The 27,992-nt window shown below is 39.4% G+C and overlaps 1 protein-coding gene across 3 annotated transcripts in view; it reads right to left on the bottom strand.

The window, feature by feature from the left end:
• Positions 1-188: 188 nt before the first annotated feature.
• The window catches only part of LOC124269790 (cadherin-99C-like), a 43,512-nt gene continuing 15,708 nt past the window's right edge, over positions 189-27,992 (bottom strand). The window contains exons 2-14 of one of the 3 annotated variants that reach the window (XM_046704827.1): positions 23,864-23,998; positions 22,210-22,287; positions 21,810-22,000; positions 21,405-21,482; positions 5,483-5,575; positions 5,103-5,195; positions 4,804-4,932; positions 4,538-4,708; positions 4,142-4,256; positions 3,428-3,564; positions 951-1,154; positions 481-614; positions 189-301 (exon numbers count right to left, since the gene is read on the bottom strand). In XM_046704827.1, the coding sequence (XP_046560783.1) occupies positions 298-301; positions 481-614; positions 951-1,154; positions 3,428-3,564; positions 4,142-4,256; positions 4,538-4,708; positions 4,804-4,932; positions 5,103-5,195; positions 5,483-5,575; positions 21,405-21,482; positions 21,810-22,000; positions 22,210-22,287; positions 23,864-23,963 (1,527 nt within the window). In that variant the 5' untranslated portion in view covers positions 23,964-23,998 and the 3' untranslated portion in view covers positions 189-297. The remainder of the gene's footprint in view (positions 302-480; positions 615-950; positions 1,155-3,427; positions 3,565-4,141; positions 4,257-4,537; positions 4,709-4,803; positions 4,933-5,102; positions 5,196-5,482; positions 5,576-21,404; positions 21,483-21,809; positions 22,001-22,209; positions 22,288-23,863; positions 23,999-27,992) is intronic. The other 2 variants (XM_046704828.1, XM_046704829.1) reach the window with 2 other exon arrangements.

The following is a 27,992-nucleotide window of genomic DNA, read 5'->3' on the forward strand; positions in this document are numbered from 1 at the left end:
GGGTACCATTTGGAGAGTTTGAGGATCAAGCATCTAGCTCAACACACGTCCGTAAATCACATTATAGGTCTCATTGATTGCAGGAATCACTTTTAATGATACAATTTCCCACTGCCAAAAAGCAACAACCCACCTGGACAATAAATTCTCCAGCCCCTTGTGTGTAGTCTCCTTCAGGCAGAGATCTTCTGTAGGGGGTTCCAACAAAGAATGGAGTGTTGTCATTGATATCCACAACATTGACTGTCAGACTGATGCTTCCTGACCGCTGCTCTGCTGTACCCTGCTCCCGTACAATCACCTAAATCGAGACATATGATCAGAACCATGTAACAAACTGACTACTCTGCAAATATATTAGATCAGATGTCATTGGAGACATATTGTTATATATAATCTTGAGCACTTATTTCCCACTGTTAAAAGATTTCTGTGAGTGTTAGAAATTCTTTGATGTCTTCTCATTCAAGAGATACTCACATTGAATGTGTACTGTTGTACAGATTCATAATCCAGGGTCCAGCTGTTAATCGAAGGTAATTGTTGCTGTCAATATAGAATGGACTTGCTGGTGTAACTTCAAATGTATACTGCTGGGGTGGGTCTCCAGGAGCCTGAAACAACATGACACAAGGAACTGTTTAGACATGTATAACCTTCTCCATACCACACCAAAACACAAAGCAGTTTACCCATCAACTTATTACAGTGTTTACCTAGTAGAAGTCCCTTGGAAAGAGACTACATTGGACTAGGTGAAGAGGGTTGGTGACATGCCTGATTTTGTGTCATTGCACCCCAAGAGCCAATGCTCATGTTATTAACCTCGTGCTTACCAGTTCAAATCCGATTATATACAAGTCACTGTAACATAACTTATGTTTCAGCATTACACAATATTAACTCCCTCACAATATCTGAGCTGTATCACATATTATCTGTCAACTTACAATATCTGCATCTGTAATTATAAGCTGCAGAGGATTTTGAAGCTGCTGGTCCTTAATATATGCTCCAGTCAGGTCATTTTCTCGGATGTAGCCAATCTGAGAGCCGATGGATGTTGACACAGAGGGTGGGTTATTGTTTGCTGCGGTCACAGTCAGATACAAAATAGCACGGTTGTATCTCTGATTGGGAGAATTTTCTTGAATCTGTGAAACAAAAAACAATGATAGGATAACAATGCCTTCATATATACATATATGTATACAGGTTTTCATTCAACATTCATTTGAAATTTTGCAAAAGGATTTTATCAGTCAAATCTAGCACAAGTAATGCAGTCATGTATGCAGAACTTGGCAAGTTTCCACTTTTTATCAGTCAGATTGTTGAACTTTTGGTTTAAACTACAAGCTATGCCCAGTGATAGATATCCAAAAGCATGTTATTCAATGCTTTGTGGTCTGGACAGTGCAGGGAGAAAATCATGGGCCTCTTCTATTAGATGTTTGCTCTTTTCTTATGGTTTTGGTATCGTGTGGGAAAACCAGGGAGTTGGAGACAAGTCACTGTTTTTAACCATTTTCAAGCAGAGAGTTATTGACTGTTGGAGACAAAATTGGTCAGTAAACATTAAGGAAAGTAACAAGTTATCTCTTTATTGCCAGTATAAATCTTCACTTGAAATGGAGTCATATTTTAATGTGGTGCAAATAGACAGATATAGAATAGCTCTAACCAGATTTAGATGTACAAATCATGATCTTGCTACTGAAACAGGGAGATGGTTAGGAATTATTAGAGATGAGTGAGTGTGTAAATACTGTTTGTCTATGTCCAAAAGTTGTGTACTTGAGGATGAAATTCATTTTCTTATTACTTGCTCTCAATATCATGATCTTCGATCCCAACTGTTGAATATTCCCCATTATCTCTCCAACGAAAAGAAATGTATCCACATCATGAAGTGCGAGAATCAGTCACTATTAGCAGAATACATATTCAAGGCCTCAGCTGTGAGACAGAAGTTCCTCAATACCTGATGCAAGCGAGACAACTCAATCATTTTCCGCATAACATCTTGTCAACCTTCAACTATGGTTTAATTGTTTGACTTGTAACCATTACAAATTAGTGTGCTCATTCATCACTATATACATATACAATTTGATATGCTCTTCCTCAGACTTTTGTACCAAACTGCAAGGGAGTTAACCTTATCAACTTTTGCATTATCATATTGTCAACCTCTAATTATTATTGTTCAATTGTACAATGTATCTGCTTGTATAATTATGCCATTTACGCTCTTATGTAAGAGCCACCAAAAACATATGGCCCCTATTACCGAAATGAATTGAACTGGAACTTGATATGTATACAGGTGTAGTTAGTAGTTACAAAAAGTAAGACTATATTATCTTAAGCAGCAGTGCATCAACAATGGCAAAAAAACATCTGTGTCCCAGTTAACATACTTGTTGACAATTAACAAGATTTTCATTGGAAAAATAGTTATGGCAAATGTTGAAGAGTTACAAGACAAAATGTGAATTCAGACACAAGTGTCGACTGAATCCAATTTCCACTTCTTCTCATGGAATATTACAATAACAGGAACAGGGGCAGTCATTATATGAACTGAGGAAGGCAAGCGGTTCACCTAGATAATGCTCCACACTTGTGAAGGGTCCACTATGAATGAGTCGTGTTTTGGTGAGGTGTTATGTGGCCAGGAACATGAAGGATACACAGTGCTGCAGCCAGGATTTCCTTGGAAGTGGCCAGTTGGCCCCTGCCTTTAGAAAATGTGGGCCAATAACCAAAAGTGAACAAATCTGTAATCCTTCTCTTTGACAGCCGAAAAGATTGCAGAGCTCAGGAAGCCTTGTTCTGAATTCCGGAAGTTTTCAATATTTTGATTTTGATTTCCGAATGTTTGACATCGCTTTGAAAGAAAATAGTCGTATTTTGAAATTAATTACATGCCCAATATATAAAAACACATGATAAATTATAAATTTGTGCTATTGGCACATACATTTATAAATAAAGCGCCATGGTGAATACAATTAGTGGGGATCCCACAATTACGCTGTCTGGCTGCAGCATGTGATACACATTCTAAATTTTGTTTTCATCCAGTGCTGAGACTTTACAGACATTACACATATCTGTCACTGGATGTCATGTTATCCATTTGGATATTCCATGTCATTCAATTCCTTCTTTCAATCAACAGCTTTTACTGTGCTAATGTCCTTGCCTACAACCAATAAAGTAACTGACAATTGTCACAACAGAATCTTGATTTTCTTCATAATGTTTACACCTGAGAGCCTCAAGTCAAATGGACATAAAAGTAACTTTAACTTTTAACATTCTTTAACTACAATTGAAATTAACTTTATAAGAAGTGGTCATGTGCATGAAGCCAGCATAATAACACTGAGATAGGAGAAAGTTAATTCTGAATTTTTACCCGGATGATGACTCTCAGTTCTCCAACTACACTCCTGTCAATGGGTTGTAGCAACTGAAGACGTCCCCTGTAGGTGCTGGTACCTGACACTTGCTCACTCGTCACTTGAAATCGGTTCTCGTATCCACGAGGTTCAGCTGTCAAAAAAGCACATCTTTTGTTCTATTTCATTTTTAGATTACCACTTATTGAAACAAACTTGTTGCAATCATACTGATTTTTTCTACTATACCTCTGATGTTTTTGAAATTATATTATGCAATCAGAAATATATCATGTGTTTACCAAAGCCTATAGCTGACTTTAATTTCTTAAAATCACACTGTACAAGTACCAATATACATGTATTAACATAGCACCATGCTTCTTTGAGTACTTGTTCAGTTACATATTATGTTTCTCTTAGTTATATCACATGATGCAGATCTTAGTTGTTTCAATACAAAGAATCCATAAGCATATTTCACTTGGTAACATGTCAATAAACCTGTGTTTCTAATCAGTAAGCATCTGTGATTTCTGCTTGAATCCTGGCACTCATGACAGCAATTCACATCAGCATTTTATTATAGGTTAATTTGTGCATGATACGTGTAGTAGGAAATTGAGACTGAAGGAAAGTACCGACAAATGCTACAGAAATGTAGACAATTGCAGCGATTTTGAACAAGGGAATGATCAGTGATATTTATGTGTAGGTGACATAATGCTTACTCAATTCCACTGAGAAGATAATTGGGTTGTTTAGAGTGTCCTGATCCCTGGCTAGGATGTTGACAGGAACATTTGGGTTGGCAGCAGGATACGGGAAAACAGAAATCTCGCCAGGCTGGAACAAAGATTACAATATTTGTCGTTAATGGTCTCACACATGTTCCATACAGTAATCTGAAGCAAACCTCACAAACCAACGTATTTCACACACATAACCAAATGTACCCAATATTCAGCTGCATCTTCTGCATACTGGTAACTCCACGAATTAGCATCAATGTGTTTTCTCTGTTTTAAATCAGTCCCCTCTTTATCACATCAGACATGTACGTCAAAGACACTTGTATGTAAACCCAAGGTGAACACAAGATAACCTGGTAGTTTAGATAGACTTACCAACTGTCCTGATACCATGGATGCAGTGTACGTTGGGTTGAAACATCTATTTTGACTATCAGTGTAACATGTTGGATACACAAAGATGGGCTTCTGGTCGTCTCCATCTGTTATTGTGACATTCAGGGTGGTTATAGCAGTTCTTTTAACCTCAGGTGGTTGGGCAGAATCCTACAGAAGGGAAGAAATTGGTTAAAACGGTATTGCAATGAAGTACTTTGTTTAGACAACTGGAATTTATAGCATATTCTGTGATGCAAACATACCATTGCTCTGATTGACAGGAGGTAGTTGGTGTTCCCAGCTGAGTTCAGGCTTTCAAAGTCCAGAGTATTTTTCACTGTCACATATCCCAAAGATGGGATGTCAATAGCAAATTTATCTGATCCTGCACCCTGTAAGAGAAAGTCAAAATAATTATTATCGATCATGACAACAGACAACTAATTCCTTTACAAAGAACTAAAAAAGCTACAAAAATAGTTATAATAACGAAGAAAGTTGTTTTTCTTTACACTAGTTGGCACTATAAAAGAACATTAGTTATGTATAAAGCAGCTCTTACATCAATGATATCAAACACAATGTTCTTGTTGAAATCGAAGTCCAGGTCAGTGGCTGTAACACCTCGAAACACTGTTGTACCAATTGGAGTTAACTGGAACAAAAGACAGTCAGATTTAGGGAAGTGGGGTTTCACATATCACAGAAATGAACTTTAGATGAATAGTAACAAAATTCATCAAAATCTTAATTGGGAGAAATCTATCAACTTTTTGCAAGCTAGATCTAAGACTTGCAAGCAAGTAAAACCATCCAGCTTCAGAACACATCCAGCTATCGCTGGCGAATTTACAGGTAAACCATATATAGATCAAAGCCCCATGATCAGAGTGAACTATCTATGTTTTACCTCTCTATATCTAGTAAGCATTAGCAACTTACCTCATTGACAGATACAGCATATGGATCATTTTGGAACACAGGACTGTTGTCATTGACATCTATAATCTGAACCCTCAGCAACATTAAGAAAGCCTAACAAGACAAAAAAGACAATTAAAACCTGTATGATATTCACATCTCGATGACACAGACACCTGCCCAAGGGACAGAAATGGCTTGGAAAAGTTAAGTAAGAGCAATGGATCTGTAGAGCACTCAACACTTGTCACAAAATAAGACAAAAATGATACATCATTTGTCTATCAAAAAAGGAAGGAAACTTACATCAGACATTTGGTGATGTAACATAATCTTGTAAATAGGAATTCTGTAGCATTTGAAAATGTCATATACAATGGACCTACATTATTTGAGCTGAAGACAAAAGTGCCATACAATATACATATGATGTGTTTCACTTTATGTATGTAGTATTCTGTAATTACATAGCTCCACAGTATTCAATCACACTGATCTACTAACATTATACTAGAATTTGCATAAACCCTGTTCTACATGTTTCAAAGAAACTAAATGCAGTTTTAACACAAAACATATATTATACATTAGTGTAGTCGTGGTCATATTTGTGCATTTGTAATTTAAGATATGTAATACTTATTTCTATAAAATATGGATAAAAGTGATCTAATTCTTATACTTAATGATAAAAAAATAAACAAAAATAAATGCATCTAACTGAATAATCATCTTAAAGAAAATGGGTCAGAATGAAAATCTTATAAAGACCTAATTGAGCATGTCAAGCAAATGAAAGCATGAAAAAAATCAGCAGCATTAAGTTGAGCATTCAGCAATAACAGCATGTTACTCACTTCATACTGCTTCACTGCAAGTAATGCAAACTGAAAACGTCAAAAAATAAATTCAAAAGATGTCACACTCGTATGTTATCTGATACAATAGAAATGGTGAAAAATGAAAAAGAAGAAGAGAATACTGTGAGACTAAAAGTCAAAACTTGTATTTCAGCATCACTTACGACTGTTGTTAATTTAATATTTACTATTTCAATGTGAACTCCAGACCTATTGTTTTGAGACTTTTATGTCACATAAGCTGAGCCATAAAAATTTAAAAAAAAAACAATATCTAAATATGAGTTGGAATAAAATTTCTGGTTAGCTGTTGAAAATAGCAACTACATTATTACAAGTAGGTATGTCAAAAGTAAGGATTTCTTCAATCAAATACAAACTTCATCACACATTTGCTGACACTTCCAAAGATTTGACCAGACTAAACAAGAAGATAGATGATCTGGGATTAATGGAAGGTTAAACATGCTAAAGTTGTGGATAATAAGAAATATGGTAAAATATTTTCAAGTGAAGTAGTTTTTACTGTTTCAACCGCTTCAAGTTTAGCAAAAAATATTTACAAAACAATGAAAGCAAAGAAAATATAAGGAAGCCTCAGTTCAGAAATATACAAACTTGTCCACTCTGTAATGCAAAGAAAAAATGATATAAATAATGCTGTAAATCATAGACAAAAGTAACTTATAATTCAGATCCCTGAAACACGAAACTACCTCCCATACCTGTATCTGTGTGTTAGGCACCCCTGAAGAGCAACCTCCTCGTGGTGGGTGCTGGGTAATGCTAATGGATACCCACAATTCCTCATCTGATGAGAGTACGCCCACTCGACCTGACTACTGGCCACGCTTCCTAATCATCGAAACTTGTTACAAACAACCTTTACAACTAAATCCATTTGCAATCTCCAAAGGTATTGCTGGTATCTGCGGAGTTGCAAATGTCACAAAGCTCAGATCCGGTTCTCTCCTAGTAGAATGTGCTAGGAGACAGCAATCCCTTAATCTTCTCAAGATACAAGAATTTGTCAATGTCAAGGTTGCTCTCTCAGTGCACAAAACACTAATCACGTGTAGAGGCATTGTCCGTGACAGAGCTCGATGCCTGTCTGACAAGACTGAGGAACAGATTTTCCAGGAACTTTCTCAGCAGTCTGCCACAGCTGTGAAGCGATTCACTATTAAAAAGGATGGAGTGGTTCAACCCACAAACACCTATCTCTTTACGTTCGCCCGAGCAATGATTCCCGACTCTATTAGAGCTGGCTATTGTAGTATCGGAGTGGAGGTGTACATACCCAACCCAGTCCGGTGCTATAGCTGCCAAAACTTTGGACATGGATCCAAGTCCTGTTGTTCCTCTGTTGTTTGTTACCGCTGTGGTGACAAACATGAGAGCAATGACTGTACTAAGGAAGTGAAGTGTCCAATCTGCGGTGTTAACCATATGGCCTCCTCCAAATCTTGCCCTGTATGGCAGCGTGAATCAGAGATCATAAAGATCAAACATGAACAGAACATCTCCTTTCATGAAGCTAAAAAGAGGGTTATCAGGAGACCTTATAAGTACAGTGGCCCGGAAAAACCAATCATTCAAGTTGAATGATGTCAAGCACATTGTCAACACTGCTATATGTGACATTGACATTGCACGCTGACATGCATGTGTTGAACATGTCAAGAAGGTGGAGAAAGAGTACTGGCTCAAAGATGGCTTGAAGGAGCAAACAGTTAATCCAGTTGTCATTCGTCTGGACACTGATGACTCCTCTGTGGAAGAATGGAGTGAACTTGATGAAGTTTAATTCTGTTATTATATTTACAGATGATAATAGTATCCAGCCAGATATTCTCAAAGAAATATAACTTCTTTTAACAATGACAGCACTCACTAATTCAAATGACTTATAGTGTAACGTGAAACACTCATTTCACATAAAAGTATCATGAAAATAGAAATATTAACTATATATATGCTTAAAGCTATTAGAAATGCATTGCTTAATTTGGAATGTGAACGACATCAAAACATAACACTTTTGTCTTCATTCTATATTTTCTTAAGTGAGTGTGCATGATTGTGTGTGCTTGTGTCCGAGGGAACGGGGCTTTAACAGTTGTTGAGTTCTAACCATAGGTGGTCCGATTAATGATTTAGTGTAAATATACTTTCTGTGTTCTTTAAATGCAATTCCACTTAGGTACTGCATAAACAAAATATGACATTAACATTACAAATTTAAAGATTTTAACCTACAGAATAATTCTCACTAATGGGTTTTGTGGTTAATGTTGAACAACTCAGAAACAAACTCCGTATGATGGTTAACAGTTGGCACCCACCTTACCCTATTCACGACCTGTGACACCTCTTCATACCTGTCACGTGCATAGCTGACATACATTAACGAACGTTGACCTTTATTACCCAACACTGCCGCTGTTACAGGTCATTGGCTCCCTCCCCCTGCAAGCAGTCTGCGTTCTGCTGTTTATTTATGCAGATTCTTTAATACAAATGCATAAAATCGGTGATTTCCAATGTGATTAGGTTGTCTGACAAAACAGCCACTTGCACAGTTTGAGATCGATAGGGTCATTGGATGAAGAGATATTTACAAAAAAAAACGGGTCCCCATGCATTTCATGCCAAACTATACTTGGGTTGTCAATTAAGACGTGATGAGGTAATTTTACGACGATGTCGTATTGGTCACAGTCGGTTTACTCATGACTATCTGCTGAAAACGGATGGGGATGGACCTCCCATGTTTGTCTCTCTTGCGATGAAGTGTTCACCATCAAGCATATTCTGCTTGACTGTGCGGACTTTTCGACTGCAAGGGTTGCACATTATGATGCGAGAAATCTGAAGATCTGTTTTTTCCCGCGTAAGCGGGCATCTGATTGTAAACTACCTGAGGGAAGTTGACCTGTATCATAAATTGTAACTTTGTAAAGAGAATAACAAATTGCTTGCTTTTGTATTTGGTGCTATGACATTTTCTGTTTTGAAATAGAAATGTAATAAATATATATGTTTTTAAAATATAACTCTTTGGACCTTGGACTTAAAATGGTAATGAATGGAAACTTGATCTCGTCACTATATTGCTGGAATAATACCCATGTGGCGTAAAGCCCAACTCAACTCAACTCAACTCAACTGTATCTGTGTATTAACTTAAATGTCAGTAAGAATCAATTCAAAAGATTTACACACATGTGTTATCTGATGCAATGACAATAGTGAAAATGAAAAAGAAGACGAGGATACTGTGAGTGTAAAAGCCTGAACTTGTGTTTCAGTATCACTTTCGACTGTTGTTAATTTGATAATGTAATTTTTAAAGTAATTTAAATACTTAATTAAATATTTTATACTTATCCTGACTCATGCTTATATGCTCATCTCCTTCCTCTATGCGAATGGTAGTGGAACACTTGAATCACATGAAGTTCCCAAAGTTCACTCACCCACGAGTTGCCTCCCTTTTCCCGCGCAAACAGTCATGTGACCTGCCATGCTTGTCACTCTCTCCTGAATAAGCCCTAGCACCTGAGTTTACTGTGAAACTCGAAGTGTCTTCAGCGGGGAGGTTGGGAGGGCTTGATCTCATGAGTCAGGATAAGTATATAATATCAATTTTACTTTAAAAATTACATATTTTTCCTTATCCTGACTCATGCTTATATGCTTACAGAATCCGACGGAATCGGTGGTGGGTCAAGCCACGAAGTGGATTCATCATTTAGTGGATTCATCAGCTGTCCTTAGATACGCGGTGTATTCCCCTCCCCCACCCCTCCCCACCCAGGAACTGCGTTATGGCACTTCCTGGATCCTATTCTTCCAACTTCCGTTATCAACTCGAGGGGACAAATTCTTGTTATAATTCTCTAAGACAAATGAATCTCTTAGATTCATGTGGATTTTTATACCTTTTTATTAGTTGTCTATAAACAACCCATGGATTATGATAAGATTGTTACAATAAATGAGTTGCGACCCCTTAACGTATGGGTAAGATCGTGCTAGTGCGCATGGACTCTCCAGAGTGAGGATTATCAACAAGTAAACGTGATAAAGGGTGCGAGTTCCAACTCAGCGCCTTTGTGGAACCATTAGTTGTAGTGCTACAACAAGTGGCCCAAACTGGTGAATGCCGGAGACGTCTTCAGTGGCGATGTCTCTGAGGTAATGGTTGGCAAACACCGTGTCTGACTTCCAAAAGCATACAGAGCGAGAGTGGTCGCCAGTGCTCTGACTTCGTGTGGGTTTGAAGCTCTTGGAGGTTCTAGTCCTGCTGCTTAGTAGGCCCTCAGTATAACGGCTCTCATCCAAAATGATATTGTCATTCTTGAGACTTCTGTAGACGTCTCTGGTAACAAAGGGATGAATACGTTTGAATTTTCTTCTCCTTGTTTTAGTCTTTTGAAGATATATTTTCAGGGCTCTGACAGGACACAAGGATAAGTCCTGGGTGTCATCTGGTCCGAGGATCGTAGATAGCGCTGGGACGTGGAATTGTCTATCTGGTTAGCCAGGTAACTGATTCTATGCAATAAAGTCCCATCTAAGTCCTAGATGTACTGCAGCACGGTCTCCCGTATTTCTGACATTCGAGCTGCCATGGCTAAGGCGAGGAGGAAAAGAGTTTTCTGTGTGAGTAGCTCGAAGTTAGTCTACTCTAGTCGTTCGTAGGCATCACTCGTGAGATGTTGTAGACCTATGTTCAGATCCCAGGCTGGTGCTATGAATTTCTTTTGCTGGTCTTCCAGCTTACAAGAGCGTCGTAGAGCAAGTAGTTCTGGCACTTTCATCAGCTTGATGCCTGTCTTCGTCGTGACGACTGTACTGATAGCTGCCAGGTATGTAGATAGTGTCGAACCTTTCAATCGCCTTGTAGACTTAAGTGACAAATATTCCGACACTTGAGGATGCGTCGCTTTCATTCCTGTAAAGACTTTCTGCACTGCATATTGTTCAAATCTCTGCCACTTGTCGTTGTTCAGGTTGCGAGTTGATCTGCGTAGAGCTAGAGTTACTGCTTTTGCTGCTCTGGCGGAGTACCCTCTTTTCTTTAAGCAAGTCTTGATATGGTCCATACGTGTAGTTGGAACGTTAGCGGGTTTCTATGTGCTTGCTTGGTGTGCGGATGTATGAGGAGGTTCGGCCACTCTGGTAGTTTCAGGGTTGGACTTCCGAGTTCTTGTATTAGATCTGGGAACCAGACTCTCGCTGGCCAGTAGGGCGCGACCAAAGTCAGTTGTAGTACTTGGGTCTGCTTAATCTTCACTAATACTTGTGGTCGTAGAACTGGAGGCAGAAACGCGTATGCGTTTAGTCCTTCCCATGAAATGCTCAGTGCGTCTGTTGCCCATGCTTGGGGATCTGGTAGTGGTGAGATGAATGTCTGTAGTTGTTTGTTGAACCTTGTGGCTAACAGGTCTGTGGAGGGAGATCCTATTTCCCTTATGATGAGCCAGAATGCCTCTGGGTGGAGCATCCATTACGTGGGTGACGTGTGAAGTGGGCGACTACATTCTTGGCTCCCGGAAAATGACACACCTTTAGCCAGATGTTTAATTCGTCTATGATTTTGAACAGCTGGAATTTGAGCTGAAGCAGGCTTGGTGATCTTGTTGATCCCTGCCTACTTATGTAGAATGCCACTGTTGAATTGTCTCTGCGAGGCAGCATGCAGTTGATCAGTGGGCTTGACCAGTGTTGAATGTCTTGATCATAGCTTTCATTTCGAGTAGGTTGATGTGAAGATGTTGTTCTTGTTTAAACAACTTCCCTGATGCCACTTCATTGTCATGATGCACTTCCCATCCTTGTAGTGAGGCATCTACATAGAGGTGTGTGTTAGAGACCAGCTCTTGCAAAGAGGTCCTTTCGCAGACATTTGATTTTTAAGTCCACCATAGCAGGTATGTCCTGAGATTGTCTGGAATGGAGATCAAGTCCGTGCTGTCCAGATGTCCTGCCAGGAATCGTAGTTGTAGTCTTCCTCTGCGAGTCAGATCCTGCACTGAGGTGAGTAGACCGAGACACTGCCATGTTCGTAGTGGTAACGGAGAGATGACTGCTATTGGAATCATGGTTTGAATCTTGCCCCAACAATCTTCTGGGACCACAATACGATTCTGTGTTGTGATGACTCTTATTCCCAGAAACTGATGATCTTGTTTTGGTTCCAACTTTGACTTCATCAAGTTTACTAGCCATCCAAGTTGTGTGAGCAGTTTGATGGTAAAGTCTAGTTTGCTGTCTGAGTTGATTGGCTTCTTGATGAACTTGTATCCCATCGTCCAGATAAAAGGCACTGCGTAGACCTCGACGATGTAGATAGATGACAATGGGTTTGGTCACTCGTGTGAATAACCATGGAGCCGACGATATTCCGAACAGTAGGACGCTCCTTTGGTAGTGAAGACCTTTGAATAGGAATCTTAGAATAGGTGAATAGGTGGAACCGTCCAGTCAGTCCGAACATCAATTTCAATATTTTGAACCTCTGGGCCTCTGGGAGTACGTCCTCTCCCAAAGTTGCCTCTACTGTTTCCGGATGAGAGACAAAAAGAGACTCTTCTGCCTCTGGAGTTGGAGTATTTCTTTTCCTTTGCCTTCAGTTGGTGGAATCGTGAGGGTTTCGAAATCATCATTCCACATCTTGTATGTGAATGCAGCATCTGGTTCATTGGAGGGGGAGTCTTAGTCCAAACCATTAGCAATCCACGATGTAACCTCTGCTTCTGAGAAGACGAAGTGGCCCTCTTCCTCAGATAGCTCCAGGTTCGGTGAACCTTCCTTCCATGAATCTTCCTTCCGTGAACCTACGTTCGGTGAACCTTCCTTCCATGAATCTCTCTTCCTTGAACCTATGTTCGGCGAACCTTGCTTCCGTGAACGTTCATACGAACGTGACGACGTTGATCTGTGTGTATGAGTGCTGCGGGATACTGATGTAGAACGACTGGATCTCGAGAGGGATCTTCCTCCTTCTGACGTTCTCAAGCATTGAGGGTTCACTTTGTAGACTTAGGGACGTTCGCCGAACCTCTTGTAGATTCAGGGACGTTTGCCGCACCTTCTACTTCCAAGATGACTAGGTCCACCGAACGTGGACATTCGCTGACGTTGTCTTCAGCCACAGAGATGTGGGAGCAGACTCTCGTAGGGCCAAGGTTCGCCGAACGTTGTCTGACATCATAGGGTTCTGCCGTGCAGCTCTCTCTTTGGCGAACCTCTGCTCCATCATCACCATCATCTCCATTGTAAACTGCCTCTTAAAGTCACCTGGGTCGAAGTACTGCAGTGTAGGCCGGAACTGATGCGGTGTAGATGAAGCGTTTGAGAACACTGAGGTGTTAAGTGCGTCTAATTGTAACTGCAACGATGCTTCGCTATTGTTGTTTATGTTGACAGACGTCTGCGTTGCTGATGGCTGATCATCAAATAGTTGAACGGCTGCCGAGGTTGCAGGAGACGATCGTCTCACCGTGGAGGTAGACTACGCCGATGATCTTACTGGTACTTCAGGTAGCAGTATCGGGGGGTCAGCAAAAACGTCTGCTTCCTCGGTCGGCACAATGTCTTCATTAAACGATCTCTGCGTTGTTCTTCTTCGTCGTCGCAGACGCTGAGGATATCTTTTTCTTTCTCCCCGCTGGCGTCATCTCAGTTGAAGCAGGCACCCGTGAAGAGCCATCTCCTCGTGGTGGGTGCTGGGTAATGCTAAGCGCTCTTCAACCCCCCGTGTGGACCCGGGGGCATATTTGGTCCACCAACCTGTTTGCGCCCCTGTGTCAGTGGATGATGGGAGTCTGTTGGTTGAGGGCACTTGTTCCAGGAACAATGTTCCTTTGCCCAACACACCACTTCGCCCCTTACTTCACCTAGACGGATGGTAGAACTGGCCCGGTTCTATCAATCGGCTGGTCACGCCGTATAAACTGTATAATGTTGCACAAAATTTTGAGAATTATTACATGATGTGTTTAAGTCTTGGCGAATTTTTTAACTCAAAATGAGTACAATTTCATGTATGTTTTTGCCTAGAGTCGTATGCCCAGAAGGCGGTGGCTCATGGGCCAATCTGGAGGAATCATTAATCTTTTAATTTTTCTGCTGGAGTATATCATCTGGGTATCCTTGGTGCTGCAAGTCGGAGATTGTTTTTAGTATTGTCCTTGTGATACACCATGGTGGGTGGGGAGCTCGGATGATGAACCATTTAACATTAACCATGGCTTACGAAACACCCCTTAAGAGAACGAAATGTCCACTAGATATTGATCGTGATGATAATGACGCAGACCGACCCAATCAATTGATTACTGGCCACGCTTTATAGTGATTGAGACTTATGATAAGACGCTACTGAAGTTGAACCCTTTTGCGGTATCAAAGGCTATTCAAGGCATTGCAGGTGATGTCAAAAACGTTAAACGCTTGCGTTCAGGAGCTCTTCTCATTGAATGTAGTAAACGGCAGCAAGCTACAAACCTGGTGTCTCGAAAACGGTTTCAACTTTTCAAAATCAAATGTAAATTGTATCCACTTTTGCCGAAAATATATACTTCACAGAGACCCGGTATTAATTTTAGACGGTACTCCTATTAAAATTGTAAAAGAGGCCAAGTTCCTGGGTCTAATTTTTGATCAACATTTGACCTTTCGGCCCCATATAAAATCTTTGAAAAATAAATGCCTGAAGGCTCTAGATATATTGAAAGTTGTTTCCAACTCGAAGTGGGGAGGGATCAGAAAACCCTCCTCCAACTGTATCGAGCACTTATACGATCCAAACTGGATTATGGCTCCATCGTCTATGGTGGAGCCTGCAAAGGCAACCTTAAACGTTTAGATTCTAACCAACATCAAGGTCTGAGACTATGTCTTGGATCTTTCCGAACTTTTCCTTTGACAGTCTCTATGTCGAGGCCGATGAGCCTTCTCCACACCAACGGCGTATAAAATTATCTTTACAATATATTACAAAACTATATTCTAACAAATCTAACCCTGCATGTAATTGTGTCTTTAATCCATTCTATGAGGATTTGTTCAACCAAAGGTCTTCTCTTGTTCCGCCTCTTGGACTAAGAATTAAACCATTCATTTCTGCTGCCGGCATTGAGCTGGACAATATATCTCCTTCCCGTCTTCATTCTTCTCCTCCTTGGCAATTGGTTAGGCCCCAAGTTTACCTAACATTGACCACATTTAAAAATAAAAAACTAATGAATTACAGTATAAACAAGAATTTCGTCAATTAAGAAATAAATATAATACATATAAATCCTTATTTACAGATGGAGCCAAGGATGGTGGCGCTGTAGCTTGTGTCACTGTCATTGGGATTCAGAACAATATCTTCTCGATTGCCTGATAACAGCTCTATTTTCACAGCTGAAGCTAACGCCATATTAACAGCCTTAAAATACATTAATACATACCCTAAGTATAAACAATATATAATCTTTTCTGACTCTGTTTCTTGCCTTCAGGCGATTAAAAATCTTTCTTGCAAACATCCACTTTTAATAGAAATTATTGAATTGTATAATGATCTTGCTACTGGCCAATACGACATCGTCCTCTGTTGGTTACCTAGCCACATTGGCATTTCTGGGAACACAATGGCCGATCTGCTGCCAAGGCAGCACTCAACAAATCTGTGACACCACTTCTTATACCGTACTCTGATTATATTGAATTCTCCATCTCAAGGGATAAATATCTTAATATCAAAACAGTAATGTTAATTATCATTTAATCATTGATTTCTTAAAGGAGATAGATTTTTTAAATGAATTTTGATATATGTTTTGTAATAGAGCAAGTTTTATAATATTGGTAGTTCAGATTATGACCTTAGATTGTTTGTGGCTATATCATCAAAGGTGGTTGAAGTAGCGTAAAATTATTGTCCTCCTGAGAGGATACGTAAGTCCAAAAAACTTTCCAAGTCAATTTCGCGCAACCATACTTTTTAATCGTTGTAATTTTGTTATTATAAATTTCGGCTAAATCTTCCTACCATCGCCAGCGGCCGAACGGGTGGTGTAAATCCAGCTAGGGTCCGTGCAGGTAGCAAAAGTAATGTTAGTCCCCATGGTTCCTAGTATGGTGATCCAACTTCAGTTGTTGGCGATCAATAGCCCGTGCTTTATATTGTATTGTCTGCTTTAATGTAAATGTTTTAGTTTTCCAAGCTAGTTTTATATCCATATCTGTGATACTCTAGTTATTTTACAGTCCGTCGATGACTGTTTTTTTTTACCTACTTGTATTTATTGTGTATGCCCAACATTTCTCGTCACTATATGGCTGAAATATTGCCGAGGTGACGTTAAATTTTAACTCACTCACTCACTCACAGTAGAAGCAGATCTCTTCTTTTACCCAGCTGAGCCCCGACTAGTCACAGCCGACTGCACCTGAAACATACTCGGCGAATCACCTGCGTTATGAATTACAGCAATAGCTAACAACATACGGTTACCGGCGTTATCTCCGGATTTATCACCAGTGACTTGAGATGATTTCCTCACCCGATCCATGGCACGTTTAAAAACGTAATACAAATAACGATTAAATTGCCAATCTAGTAAATTAATGCAACATTTGCAACGCAAGCTGGAAGAACATGGATTAATACATGACGGACATTTGGGGTGAAGATCAGCTGATAATAACCGGTACCTGCAATCACTGCAAGGTTTCATCAAATGTAAACAAACTACATTATGATGAGAAAAAGTGACAAAATATGAATCTTTTTTTCAAAATAGTGGTGTACAATTAAGTTAAATACAACCAGAAACAATACACAACTTAATTTGGATAAAAGGATCTAAATATTAAAGGATATGGTGCCGTATACGGGACTCCAGTGCTCGCCCAACCATCCGCTTGGGCGATGAAGGAGTGACAAGCAAGGTAGGTCACATAACTGTTTGAGCGGGAAAAGGGAGGCAACTCGTGGGTGAGTGAACTTTTACGTCCTCTTCGGGAACTTCAAGGCATTCAAGTGTTCCACTACCATTTGCAAGGGGAAGGAGATAAGCATATAAGCATGAGTCGGGATAAGGAAAAATTTTACTATTTCAATGTAAACTCCAGACCTATTGTTGTGAAACTTTCATGTCACATAAGCTGAGCAACAAAAATTTAAAAAGAAATACTGTCTGAGATAATATCTAAATATAAGTTGAGATACAATTTCTGGCTAGCTGTTGAAATTAGCAGCTACATTATCAAATGTAGGTATTGACAGGATTTCTTCAATCAAATACAAACTTCATCACGCACTTGCTGACACTTCCAAAGATTTGACTAGACTAAACAAGAAAAAATGAAACACGTAACTATCTCTTAAACCCTTAACTGTATCGGGATCCAACAATAAATATAATACTACCAGAAAATAACACTAGCTTTAGCAGTAACAGGTAACATCATACGATATTTTTATATTTTTAGGAGTAATAATAAAGAGTATTGTGAGTGATTAATTTAAGGTATTGTCATCAGTATTCCAGCCACACAATGACAGCCTGTAAATAATCATGTCTGGATATGCAAAAGAGTGGTTAATAGTATGAGCAACTATCCATGCAGTCAGGGTTTGAATGGCACATACCTAGGTAGATCACATGATATAAAAAAAACTATATTCATTTTAATTGTTTCTTACAAACATAAGATAGTGGGATATTCGATTATGATCAATATATACTCTCCCCAAAAAGAAACGCATATAGAAATTTCAACTGTATTTTTATGTTTATTTTGAAACATCTTGTAGGCTTTATGAGTCAATTAAATATAGCGAAATGGCACACTGGGAATGCAGACTTATCCGTCTTTGGCACCAACTCGAGGAAAGTCAGTTTGAGTGTCACATGGAGACGTGTAGTGGCGCTGAAGTCAATACCTCGTGTGACCACCGTGGGCATCCAGAACTGCACGGCATCGCCTCGGCATCGAACGAATAAGTCTCAGAATCTCGTGTTGTCCTATCGCAGCCCACTCTGCCTGTAATGCCTGTGCGAGTTGCTGAAGTGTCTGGGGCTGAGGGTTACGGCGTCGCACCCGTCTGTCCAGGGCATCCCACAGATGTTCGATCGGGTTTAAGTCCGGTGATCTTGAGGGCCAGGGGAGCACATTGATGTTGTGCTTCTGGAGGAAGTCTCTAGTGTGACGTGCTGTGTGGGGCCTGGCATTGTCCTGTTGAAACAACTCCCTCTGGCGATCTATGATTGGAAGGAGGTGTGGGCGTAGGATTTCGTCACAGTACCGTTGAGCTGTCAGGTTGCCCTGGATCATCACCAAATCACTTCTCCTACGGCAGGTGATCTCTCCCTACATCATAACACTGTCCCGGCCGAATCTGTCCACCTGGGGAACGCAAGCGTCGGCGAAACGTTCACGTCGACGTCTGTACACCCGCATTCTTCCATCGTGTCGTTCCAATAGAAATCGTGATTCATCACTGAACCAGATTCTACGCCAATTCGGTAGATTCCAGGCCTGAACGTTGGTGCACCATTGAACTCGATGTCGACGATGTTGTTGTCGAAGCACAGGGCCAAAATAAGGTCTTCTGGCACGTAAACCAGCCTCTCTCAACCTGTTCCTGACGGTCTGTGCAGAAAGCCTCCTCCTCAATCCGGGTATTTGTGGAGCGGTACTGGTCGCCGTAGCTGTTCGATGACGCAGGTGATGTACCCGGATGTAGCGAGTGGTCGCTGGAGGTCGCCCACTACGAGGGGCATCTGCTACCGCATTCTGCATATATATATATTCACCATATTCCGCATATCTCTCCCAGAGCCGTGAAATGGTGCTTTGGTGAACATTCATGCGTCGGGCAACTGCACGTTGAGATTGGCCAGCTTCAAGCAAACCAATGGCGATATGACGGTCGGCTTTTAAATGTGGCATTTTGCGTTCGTCAACAATATTCCAAATACAGTGACTAATCGACAGCTAGCGATCAACCTTTTATACCCATCATTGAGACTATCTGATCTCCAGCTTTCACGTGCACTGCATGTGAATTGTGTATTCTGTGAAACTACACGCCGAAATTGAAAATCATGCTGTTAAATATGGGTATTTTACGGATGGTGCGTTTTGTTGTGATGTTTCAAAACATAAACACCATAGGACTCATAAACTGAGCAAAACCTTTTGCAAAATGAATCACGTTTTAATTCATAGCTACATGAAATTGTTATTTTCATGATGCGTTTCTTTTTTGGGAGAGTATAGTTGAAGTCAGATGTGAGAGAGGTACTGTGATGTGCCAGAAGTATTGCAACAATCACAGCTGCAAATATAAACAAAGTGACATTGGGACGACATATTTTGTCCAAATATATTTTTGGATGTGCTTCATCACTTGACGAAACTTTGATGACTTCACATGCTGTGTATACAGTTCTGTGCGTAACAGATGACTCAATGGGGTGTTTGTCGGTTATAACTTGTACCAGTTGAAGGCAATATTAACTGAACAAAGTATATTGACATACTTGAGTCAAGTTTTGAGGCCTTTTGTTGTCAAAGAATTTTGGGACTGAGTCCTGGAATCAATGTCATGGTCAGATGAAGAAGGTGTCACCATCAATGACGAGGTCAGATGGAGAAGGTGTCACCATCAATGACGAGGTCAGATGAAGAAGATGTCACCATCAATGACGAGGTCAGATGGAGAAGGTGTCACCATCAATGACGAGGTCAGATGAAGAAGATGTCACCATCAATGACGAGGTCAGATGGAGAAGGTGTCACCATCAATGACGAGGTCAGATGAAGAAGGTGTCACCATCAATGACGAGGTCATATGAAGAAGGTGTCACCATCAATGACGAGGTCAGATGAAGAAGGTGTCACCATCAATGACGAGGTCAGATGAAGAAGGTGTCACCATCAATGACGAGGTCAGATGAAGAAGGTGTCACCATCAATGACGAGGTCAGATTAAGAAGGTGTCACCATCAATGACGAGGTCAGATGAAGAAAGTGTCACCATCAATGACGAGGTCGGATGGAGAATGTGTCACCATCAATGACGAGGCCAGATGGAGAAGGTGTCACCATCAATGACGAGGTCAGATGGAGAAGGTGTCACCATCAATGACGAAGTCAGATGGAACAAAGATTCCAATATTTATCATTAATGGTCTCACACATGTTCTATAAAGTTATCTGAAGAAACCATCACAAACCAATGTATTTAACAAACATTACCATTAAAAACAATGATGTTGCCTGTTAAATGTACCCAAGTTCAGCAGGCCCTAGAGCATACTGGTAACCCCACGAATTTATATCAATGTGTTTTCCTGTTTTAAATCAGTCCCCCATGCATCATATCAGATATGTATGTCAGACAGATCTACATCATTTGAGCAAAGACAGGACAAACGTACCATCCAATATGCCTATGTGACCATATCAAACTGTCGATGTTAATGTCAGGATCGCATGAAAACTACTTTCAGGGTTCAAGTCATGAAAAAAGTGTCCAAACTGTCAAGGTCACATGATGATTGTGTCACCATCAATGACGAGGTCCTATGAAGATGTGGTCCACATTTGCTACAGTGATGTCCTGATGGCCGACTCAGCATCAATATTGAGGTCAGCCAGTAAGTCTCATTATCAATGCATGCGTCAAAAACACACTTAACATACTTGTGCAGGTCCAGAAGGTACCATCAATGTAATTGTCAAGTTTGGTTTTATTGATGATATCAGTCAGACTGTATGAAAACTTGTGAAAGTGTCTTGAGAAAAGATAATGAAGGTCTTAAAGACTGTGTTAAAACGTGAGGTCGTATATGTTTCACATCTTGAATATGTTTGTTGGTTAGGAGAAAATTTCATAATCAATAGAGAGTGTAGGCTGACTTGTAAAGTCAAATACTGGTACTAAAATCTGGGGGAAAAGTATATCAACATGGTGTCAAGTTTTACCAATAGATATATATTAAAGATACGTGAATAATCAATTCATCCATATATGACTAAATTTAAGCAAGATTTGAACTACTTACTCTGTTTATGGTGAGATCTGTACACTGGAGGGTATACTCAAACACAGTATTGTCGTCAAGTGAGTCTGGACGATCACCCTAAAGTCAAGAATATATATCATATATAACACCTGTTCTTGTTCTCCAAAGCACTGTTAGTTATAGAATGGTCACAAATCGATGTTAAAGTATTACTGCAATACTATATCTGTGAAAATCAGAGACTCAAACAATGAGAACATGAAATCTTCATGTGACCAATGGACAACTGAGATAAGTCCAAGAGAAACATGTGATTTGTGCCTTAAATTCACTAGTACATGTTGTAGTAACAAAAAGGTTTCTCATTTTTCAAAATGAACAATAATTACTGCACACACAAAAATATTAGCGCTGGAAATACAGAAGGTGAAAGTCACAACATACATCTCTGTCAATGGGTTTCTTCAGCCTCAGGAACCATTCCCTTCCAGTTACGCTGCCACTTCGAGGACCAGACTCCAGAGCAAAGTACTCCGCAGGAGGAAGCTGAGCATTATTATTAGCATCAAACTGAAGCCCAATGCTCTGTGTAGTGCCTGCCAGTCCAAGTCCAGCTCTGTATTCATTTGGTGAAGCTGAAATAAAAACAATGTTTGCTACCTCAATCTTGTTTTAAGGTTACGTTTTTTGACTCTGTGTTTATGAAACAGATTCTCCCCTTTTTCTATGTAAGGAAATAGTGATTTTGTTTTATTATATAGTGGATGTTCATAGTCAGAGTACAAATCATATTAAACAAGCACACAATCATCTTATACTACTACTGGGTTTATGTACAACTTACCATCAATTGTTGCCTTATTATCTACTTCATTTATAGACACCCTCAAGGTTCCCACAGCAGATGCATCTTGGCAAGTGTCTACAAACAAATAATACACATATCACTCACATTATCACAACGTACTTGCATCCATTCCTACCATTTATATTCCTTACATAAATTTTAAATATATAATCTAATACCATGAATGTCCTTGCCATTCATCAATGAGGCATTGTTCCAATTCCTCCTCCAAAGTTGACTGGAGGCACAGGGTGATTTCTGAGTTGGCAATCGAGATGGTCCCATAAGTGTTCGATTTGGTTCATATCCGGTGAATAAGCTGCCAATGGTAAAACCTGACTGTTGGCGTTGGCGAGGAAGTTCTGAGTCAGCCTTGCCGTATGTGGTCTCGCATTATCGTGCTGATTCCACGAGGCTGTTGTTGAATGAATTCCCCACAAGTGTTGTACAATTTCATCTCGATAACGCTGTGCATTCAGGTTTCCCCGAATAACAACAAGCTTCGTTTTGGCGTCACCGCAGATTCCACCCCAAACCATTAAACCTCCGCCTCCAAATGGCCGGACTTGATGAATGCAATTCTGTTACAAACGTTCACCAATTCTTCGGTACACACGCTGTCGACCATCGCCCCTGAAGATGCAAAATCTGCTCTCGTCGAAAACCCGTGCCCAGTCCAAGTTGTCTGGCCCATACTAGTCTGTTGGCTATTGTTGTTGAGGTGTCAGGAACGCTCCGAGGTAGGGACGGCGTGCTTGGATACCATGTGCCTGCAACCTCCTGTACACGGTTTGTCGAACTTATCACTTGTCCCAGTGCCGCCGCGCAATGAAACGGTTCAGGAAATGAAGTACTCGGATGTGACGGTCTTCAATAGGCGTGGTCACCCGTTGTCTCCCGCTTCCTGGCCTATCTCTTGTCCAACCTGTTTGACGCAACCGCTGGCGCATCCTAACCGTCTCGTGATCTCGGTGTGCGTTGCTCCTGGTTGGACCATTCCAACATCCAATGCAGACAGCCAAGATCTTCAAGATGCACATTATGTAGTCTCAGAACAGCAAACTGTGTATGTTCCAAACAGTTTATAAGTCAATAATCAACACCAAGAAACCATATCTATGGATTACAAAATCACCAACTACAGTAATGATGTTATGCATTGGAACAAAACAATGATTAATGTTCGATGGTAAATTTCAAGCCAATTGCCAGAACTAGTTTCGAACATCTTTCTCGGTGTAAAATTCCTTTCTTTCTTCTGTACTTTTCGATCTATAGAATCTAATCTCAGAAGCTGCTCTAGGGCAAATCTGATTAATCCGTATCTTATAAAACCAAGGTATATTGAAGTACTGCACTAATATTAATAGTATACTTACTGTAAAAATTGACTTCGTAAAAACAGATTATTTCACCTAACTTCTCGCAACTACAGTGATGATGTTATGTGTTGGAACAAAACAATGACTAAAGGTCATTGCCAGCACTATTATCAAACATCTTTCTCGGTGTAAATTTTTTTTCTTTCTTCTGTACTTTCTAATCTATAGAAACTAATTTCAGAAGCTGCTCTAGGGCAAATCTGATTAATCCGTATCTTATAAAACCAAGGTATATTGAAGTACTGCACGAATATTAATAGTATACTTACTGTAAAAATTGACTTGCTGTTGTGATATTTGTATACATGTCAGCAGGATTAGGACACAGGTCAGCATAACCGGTGCCTGTGCTGACGGCGTTGTCGCCATCTTGTGTGTCTCCCTTGGAGCTGAGGTGGAGGTAGCTGCAACAGATTCTATAATACAATTCCTGATCCTATTTCATGGTCTGTCATGTGGTAAATAAACCAATATCTGGATAAACAAATTTGTACGTAACATAATGTCTTTCGCTGAATCATGATATTGGTTTATCTGAAAAGCATCTACAATACCTGCAAAGTGATCTAAATAGTCAAGTAAGGTAGACATGCTATTCACATTAGATTATTTCGTTTCACGCCAAATTACATAAATATCCAACTATCTATTAACATACTAAGGTTAGAGTGGTAAACGCAGTGAATGATATAAAGAATATACAAGGTATTGTGTCTACTGTTATCAAATCCTTCAAAAGGGACCTATCTATGTCCTTTCTAAGCTCAAAATCACTATGTATATTTTCACAATATTCTAAACAATGAGATAATGTAATAACCGATTTAAGTCATCGTTTTAGCAAAATACCCCAATCCTTGCGTGCATTCTGATTGGTTTGTCGTGTTTTCGCGCATAACATTCATCGATCGGGGTGCGATCGGGGTATACTGAAGTCTGACGCTTCTGGGGATCTTCATATTTTATCAGCCTATTCATTATAAAATTGTCCACGGGTATAGAGTCAAAGTTACATGCCAGTTCTGACTAGTTGTAGGCACAAAGTACACTAAATCATGATTGGACTCTCCACGAATTCTTAAGTTTCATATATATTTTTAAGTAATTTCTGTGGATCTATTTTGAGACTTATTACAGCTTTTCATAGCCTGTTCATGAAAACAGTCCTATTTGCGATTCTTGTATCGTATTCAGCTGGAAATAATTACATGAGAACATGTTTTACACGAATAATTGTCGGGTTGAAATCTTTTAAAGCTGCATTATTCTTTTTTACTGTTGGAATTAATTAGAAATGGATTCTTCGTTCTTGTTTGAAGTAGTTCTAATGTTAATACGGCAATATGAAATCCTTCCACACATTCGTCACCACTTGCCCTTATCGATGCTTGCTATGTGCGAAAATACGACAAACCAATCAGAACGCGCGTAATGCTTTGATAAAAATAATCCCGACTACTTAAATCGTTTATGGCATTATGCCATTGTTTAAAAAGTCATGGAAAATATATATCGTCATACTGAAAGTACAAAGAACATGGCCAACAGGCTTTTGCTGCCTATTATGAAGTTTTTAATAAGAATCATGCGATTGACGGTGAGAGAGATTCAAATACACGCGCGTGCGTTTGTTGACATAACGGCTCTCACTGGTCCAACTGAGCGTATTTCTGGTGATCTTGCGGGCTTGGTATGGAGATTGTACGTGCGCTTCCAACAATTTTAGGAAACGTAATTATAAATTGCTTCGAGTTTCAAAATAATAATATTATATTTGTATGTAACTAATCAACTTTAATCTCTAACATTGGGCGTGTGTTTCACTTTTCTGGGGATGTGTTAGTCTGACTTTGTTTGGTCAGTCATGTTTTTTTCCACCAGGGGTGTGACAGCAAGGTTACACGAATGTTCAGTTTGAGAAACATCTGCTTTGGGACTTGATGTCGATGAAAAAAAAAAATTATATATTATTAGTATATTCAGTATAACAATACCCATTTGTGATTATTAAACCCTATTTTGAAAATTAATATGCCTGGAAATATAAGGTGAACATAATTACATTAGAATATGTCTTTAATAAATATGTTTTTCAGAAACTTTGTTAGTAAGTCTATTACCAGTCTCATGTCTGATACAGGTGAAATCATCACTGATGGAAAACGTATATTAGATAAACAAAAGGCCTTTATCAGGATTTATTTTCTGAACAAGATTGTATCGATGACCATAAAGGTGCACAGACGTTATCAGACATGAACACCCCCTGTCCTTCCAAAACCTTTACAAATTCAACTGGAAAAGCCTATTAATACCAGTGAAATTCTTAAAGCAGTTAAATCAATGAAAAATAAGTCCAGACATTGACGGCTATTCAGTAGAGCTCTTTAAAAGATTTTGGCTGGATTTGGGAAAGTGAATTCTTCGATACATAAATCAATCATTTCAAAATGATCACTTGACTTTGACTATGAATAGGGGTGTCATAACTTGCATACCTAAACAAGGAAATGATAAAAAAATATTTGAAGAACTGGCGCCCTATATCTTTGTTAAATGCCATTTATAAGATTATAAGTACATGTATCACTAATAGACTGAAAGTTACACTTGACCATCTGATACAGGAAAATCAAAGAGGCTTCATTCCTGGTAGATGTATCAGTGAAAATATAAGACTGTTATATGATATCATGTTTGAAACTAGAAAACAAAAAAAGAATGGCCTTTTACTATGAATTGATTTTGAAAAAGGTTTTGACACAGTTTCAAAAACATTTGTTAGCAAGGTTTTACAAAAGTTTGGATTTGGTCCATACATGCTGAAATGGATATCTATACTAACGAAAAATGCTACCTCCTGCATTATCCAAAATGGACATCTATCCGAATTCTTTCCTAATAATAGAGGCTGTGGGCAGGGGGACCCCATCTCGCCATATCTATTTTTGTTTGTAGCAGAGATCCTAGGTATCATGATTCGTGCAAATGTAAGTGTTAAGGTTATTATCTTGAATAGCAAGGATTATAAGCTAGGTCAATATGCTGACGACACCCAGCTCTTTCTGGAGGGCTCCGATGTCAGCCTGAAGGCTGCTATGGATACTCTCTCTCTCTCTTCTATCGCATGTCAGGATTAAAAATAAATATAGACAAGACAAAAGCCCTGTGGATTGGAGCTATGGCTAACAGTACAGATATAATATGTAGTGCATATGGCCTGGACTGGCACTTAGGGAACTTTGAGGTTTTGGGTATTGTTTTAAATGCTGATTTGAATGGCCTGTGGCTGATCAACACCAGGAAAAGGCTATAAGTTATATCAAACATTCTTGGGATTTGGCGAAAAAGGAAGTTGACTATTACTGGGAAGATAACTGTAATTAAGACCTTGGCTGTTACTACTTTAGTACACATTTTCACATCACTCCCTAATCCTAAGATGAAATTGATTGACAAAAATATTTGTACATTTTGCAAATCAGAACCAGAGGATATTATCCATGTTTTTGTATCGTGTGAACATGTACAGATGTTCTGGAGTGAACTAAGGATTTTTATTAAAAACACTTTTAGCATTGACATTGTACTCTCAGATTTCACAATCCTGTTGGGACTTAACACTGGCTATGATTTTATTAACAACATTATTCTCGCTGGGAAACGATTCATATATATCTCAAGTATAAACAACAGACGGCTGCAAATGTCAGGATTTCTGAAAATAATACAGACTATTGTATTTGTCGAAAAATACATAGCTAAGAAAAACAACAGGCTTAACAAATTTCACAAAAAAAGGCTTCATAGCTTTATTTCGAACTTTGAAAATCTGCAAGTCTCTGGGCCAATAAATAATTCGCTCCAACATGCCTACGACCGATGAGTTTGTTGCTGGAGGTTTGCACTTGGTCTTTCTATACCAATCCTTGCAAACTTTGAAATTAATAATTCTGTTGTCAGCGATAACCAGGTTTTAACATCTTATAAATATCCTATAATAATAATAAGAAGAAGAAGAAGAACAACAACAACAACGATAAGAATATTAATTACTCAACATGCAGGTAACCCATGAGCTTGTCGCTGCAGTCATGTACTCCCCGACTTATGTACCTATACTTTCACGCTCTGAAAATTTGTAACTTGTTGTTGCCAATGTATAACCAGCTCCAAGTGCCTTACCTATGGAGTTTGCAACTGGAATAGTGTACTCCCTGATTTTGTATACCTTTATTATCACACTTTGAAAATTTGAACTCTTTGTTGCTGATGTATAACCAGCTCTTACATGCCCATAACCCAGAGAGTCTGTTGCTGGAGTGATGCACTCCCTGACTTTGTGTACCTATGTTTTCATACTTCGAAAGTAGTAAACCTTTGTTGCTGGTGTATGAC

This window comes from Haliotis rubra, unplaced genomic scaffold (genome assembly GCF_003918875.1).
Source record: "Haliotis rubra isolate DU_JTF1 unplaced genomic scaffold, ASM391887v1 Scf1474, whole genome shotgun sequence".
NCBI lineage: Eukaryota > Metazoa > Mollusca > Gastropoda > Lepetellida > Haliotidae > Haliotis > Haliotis rubra.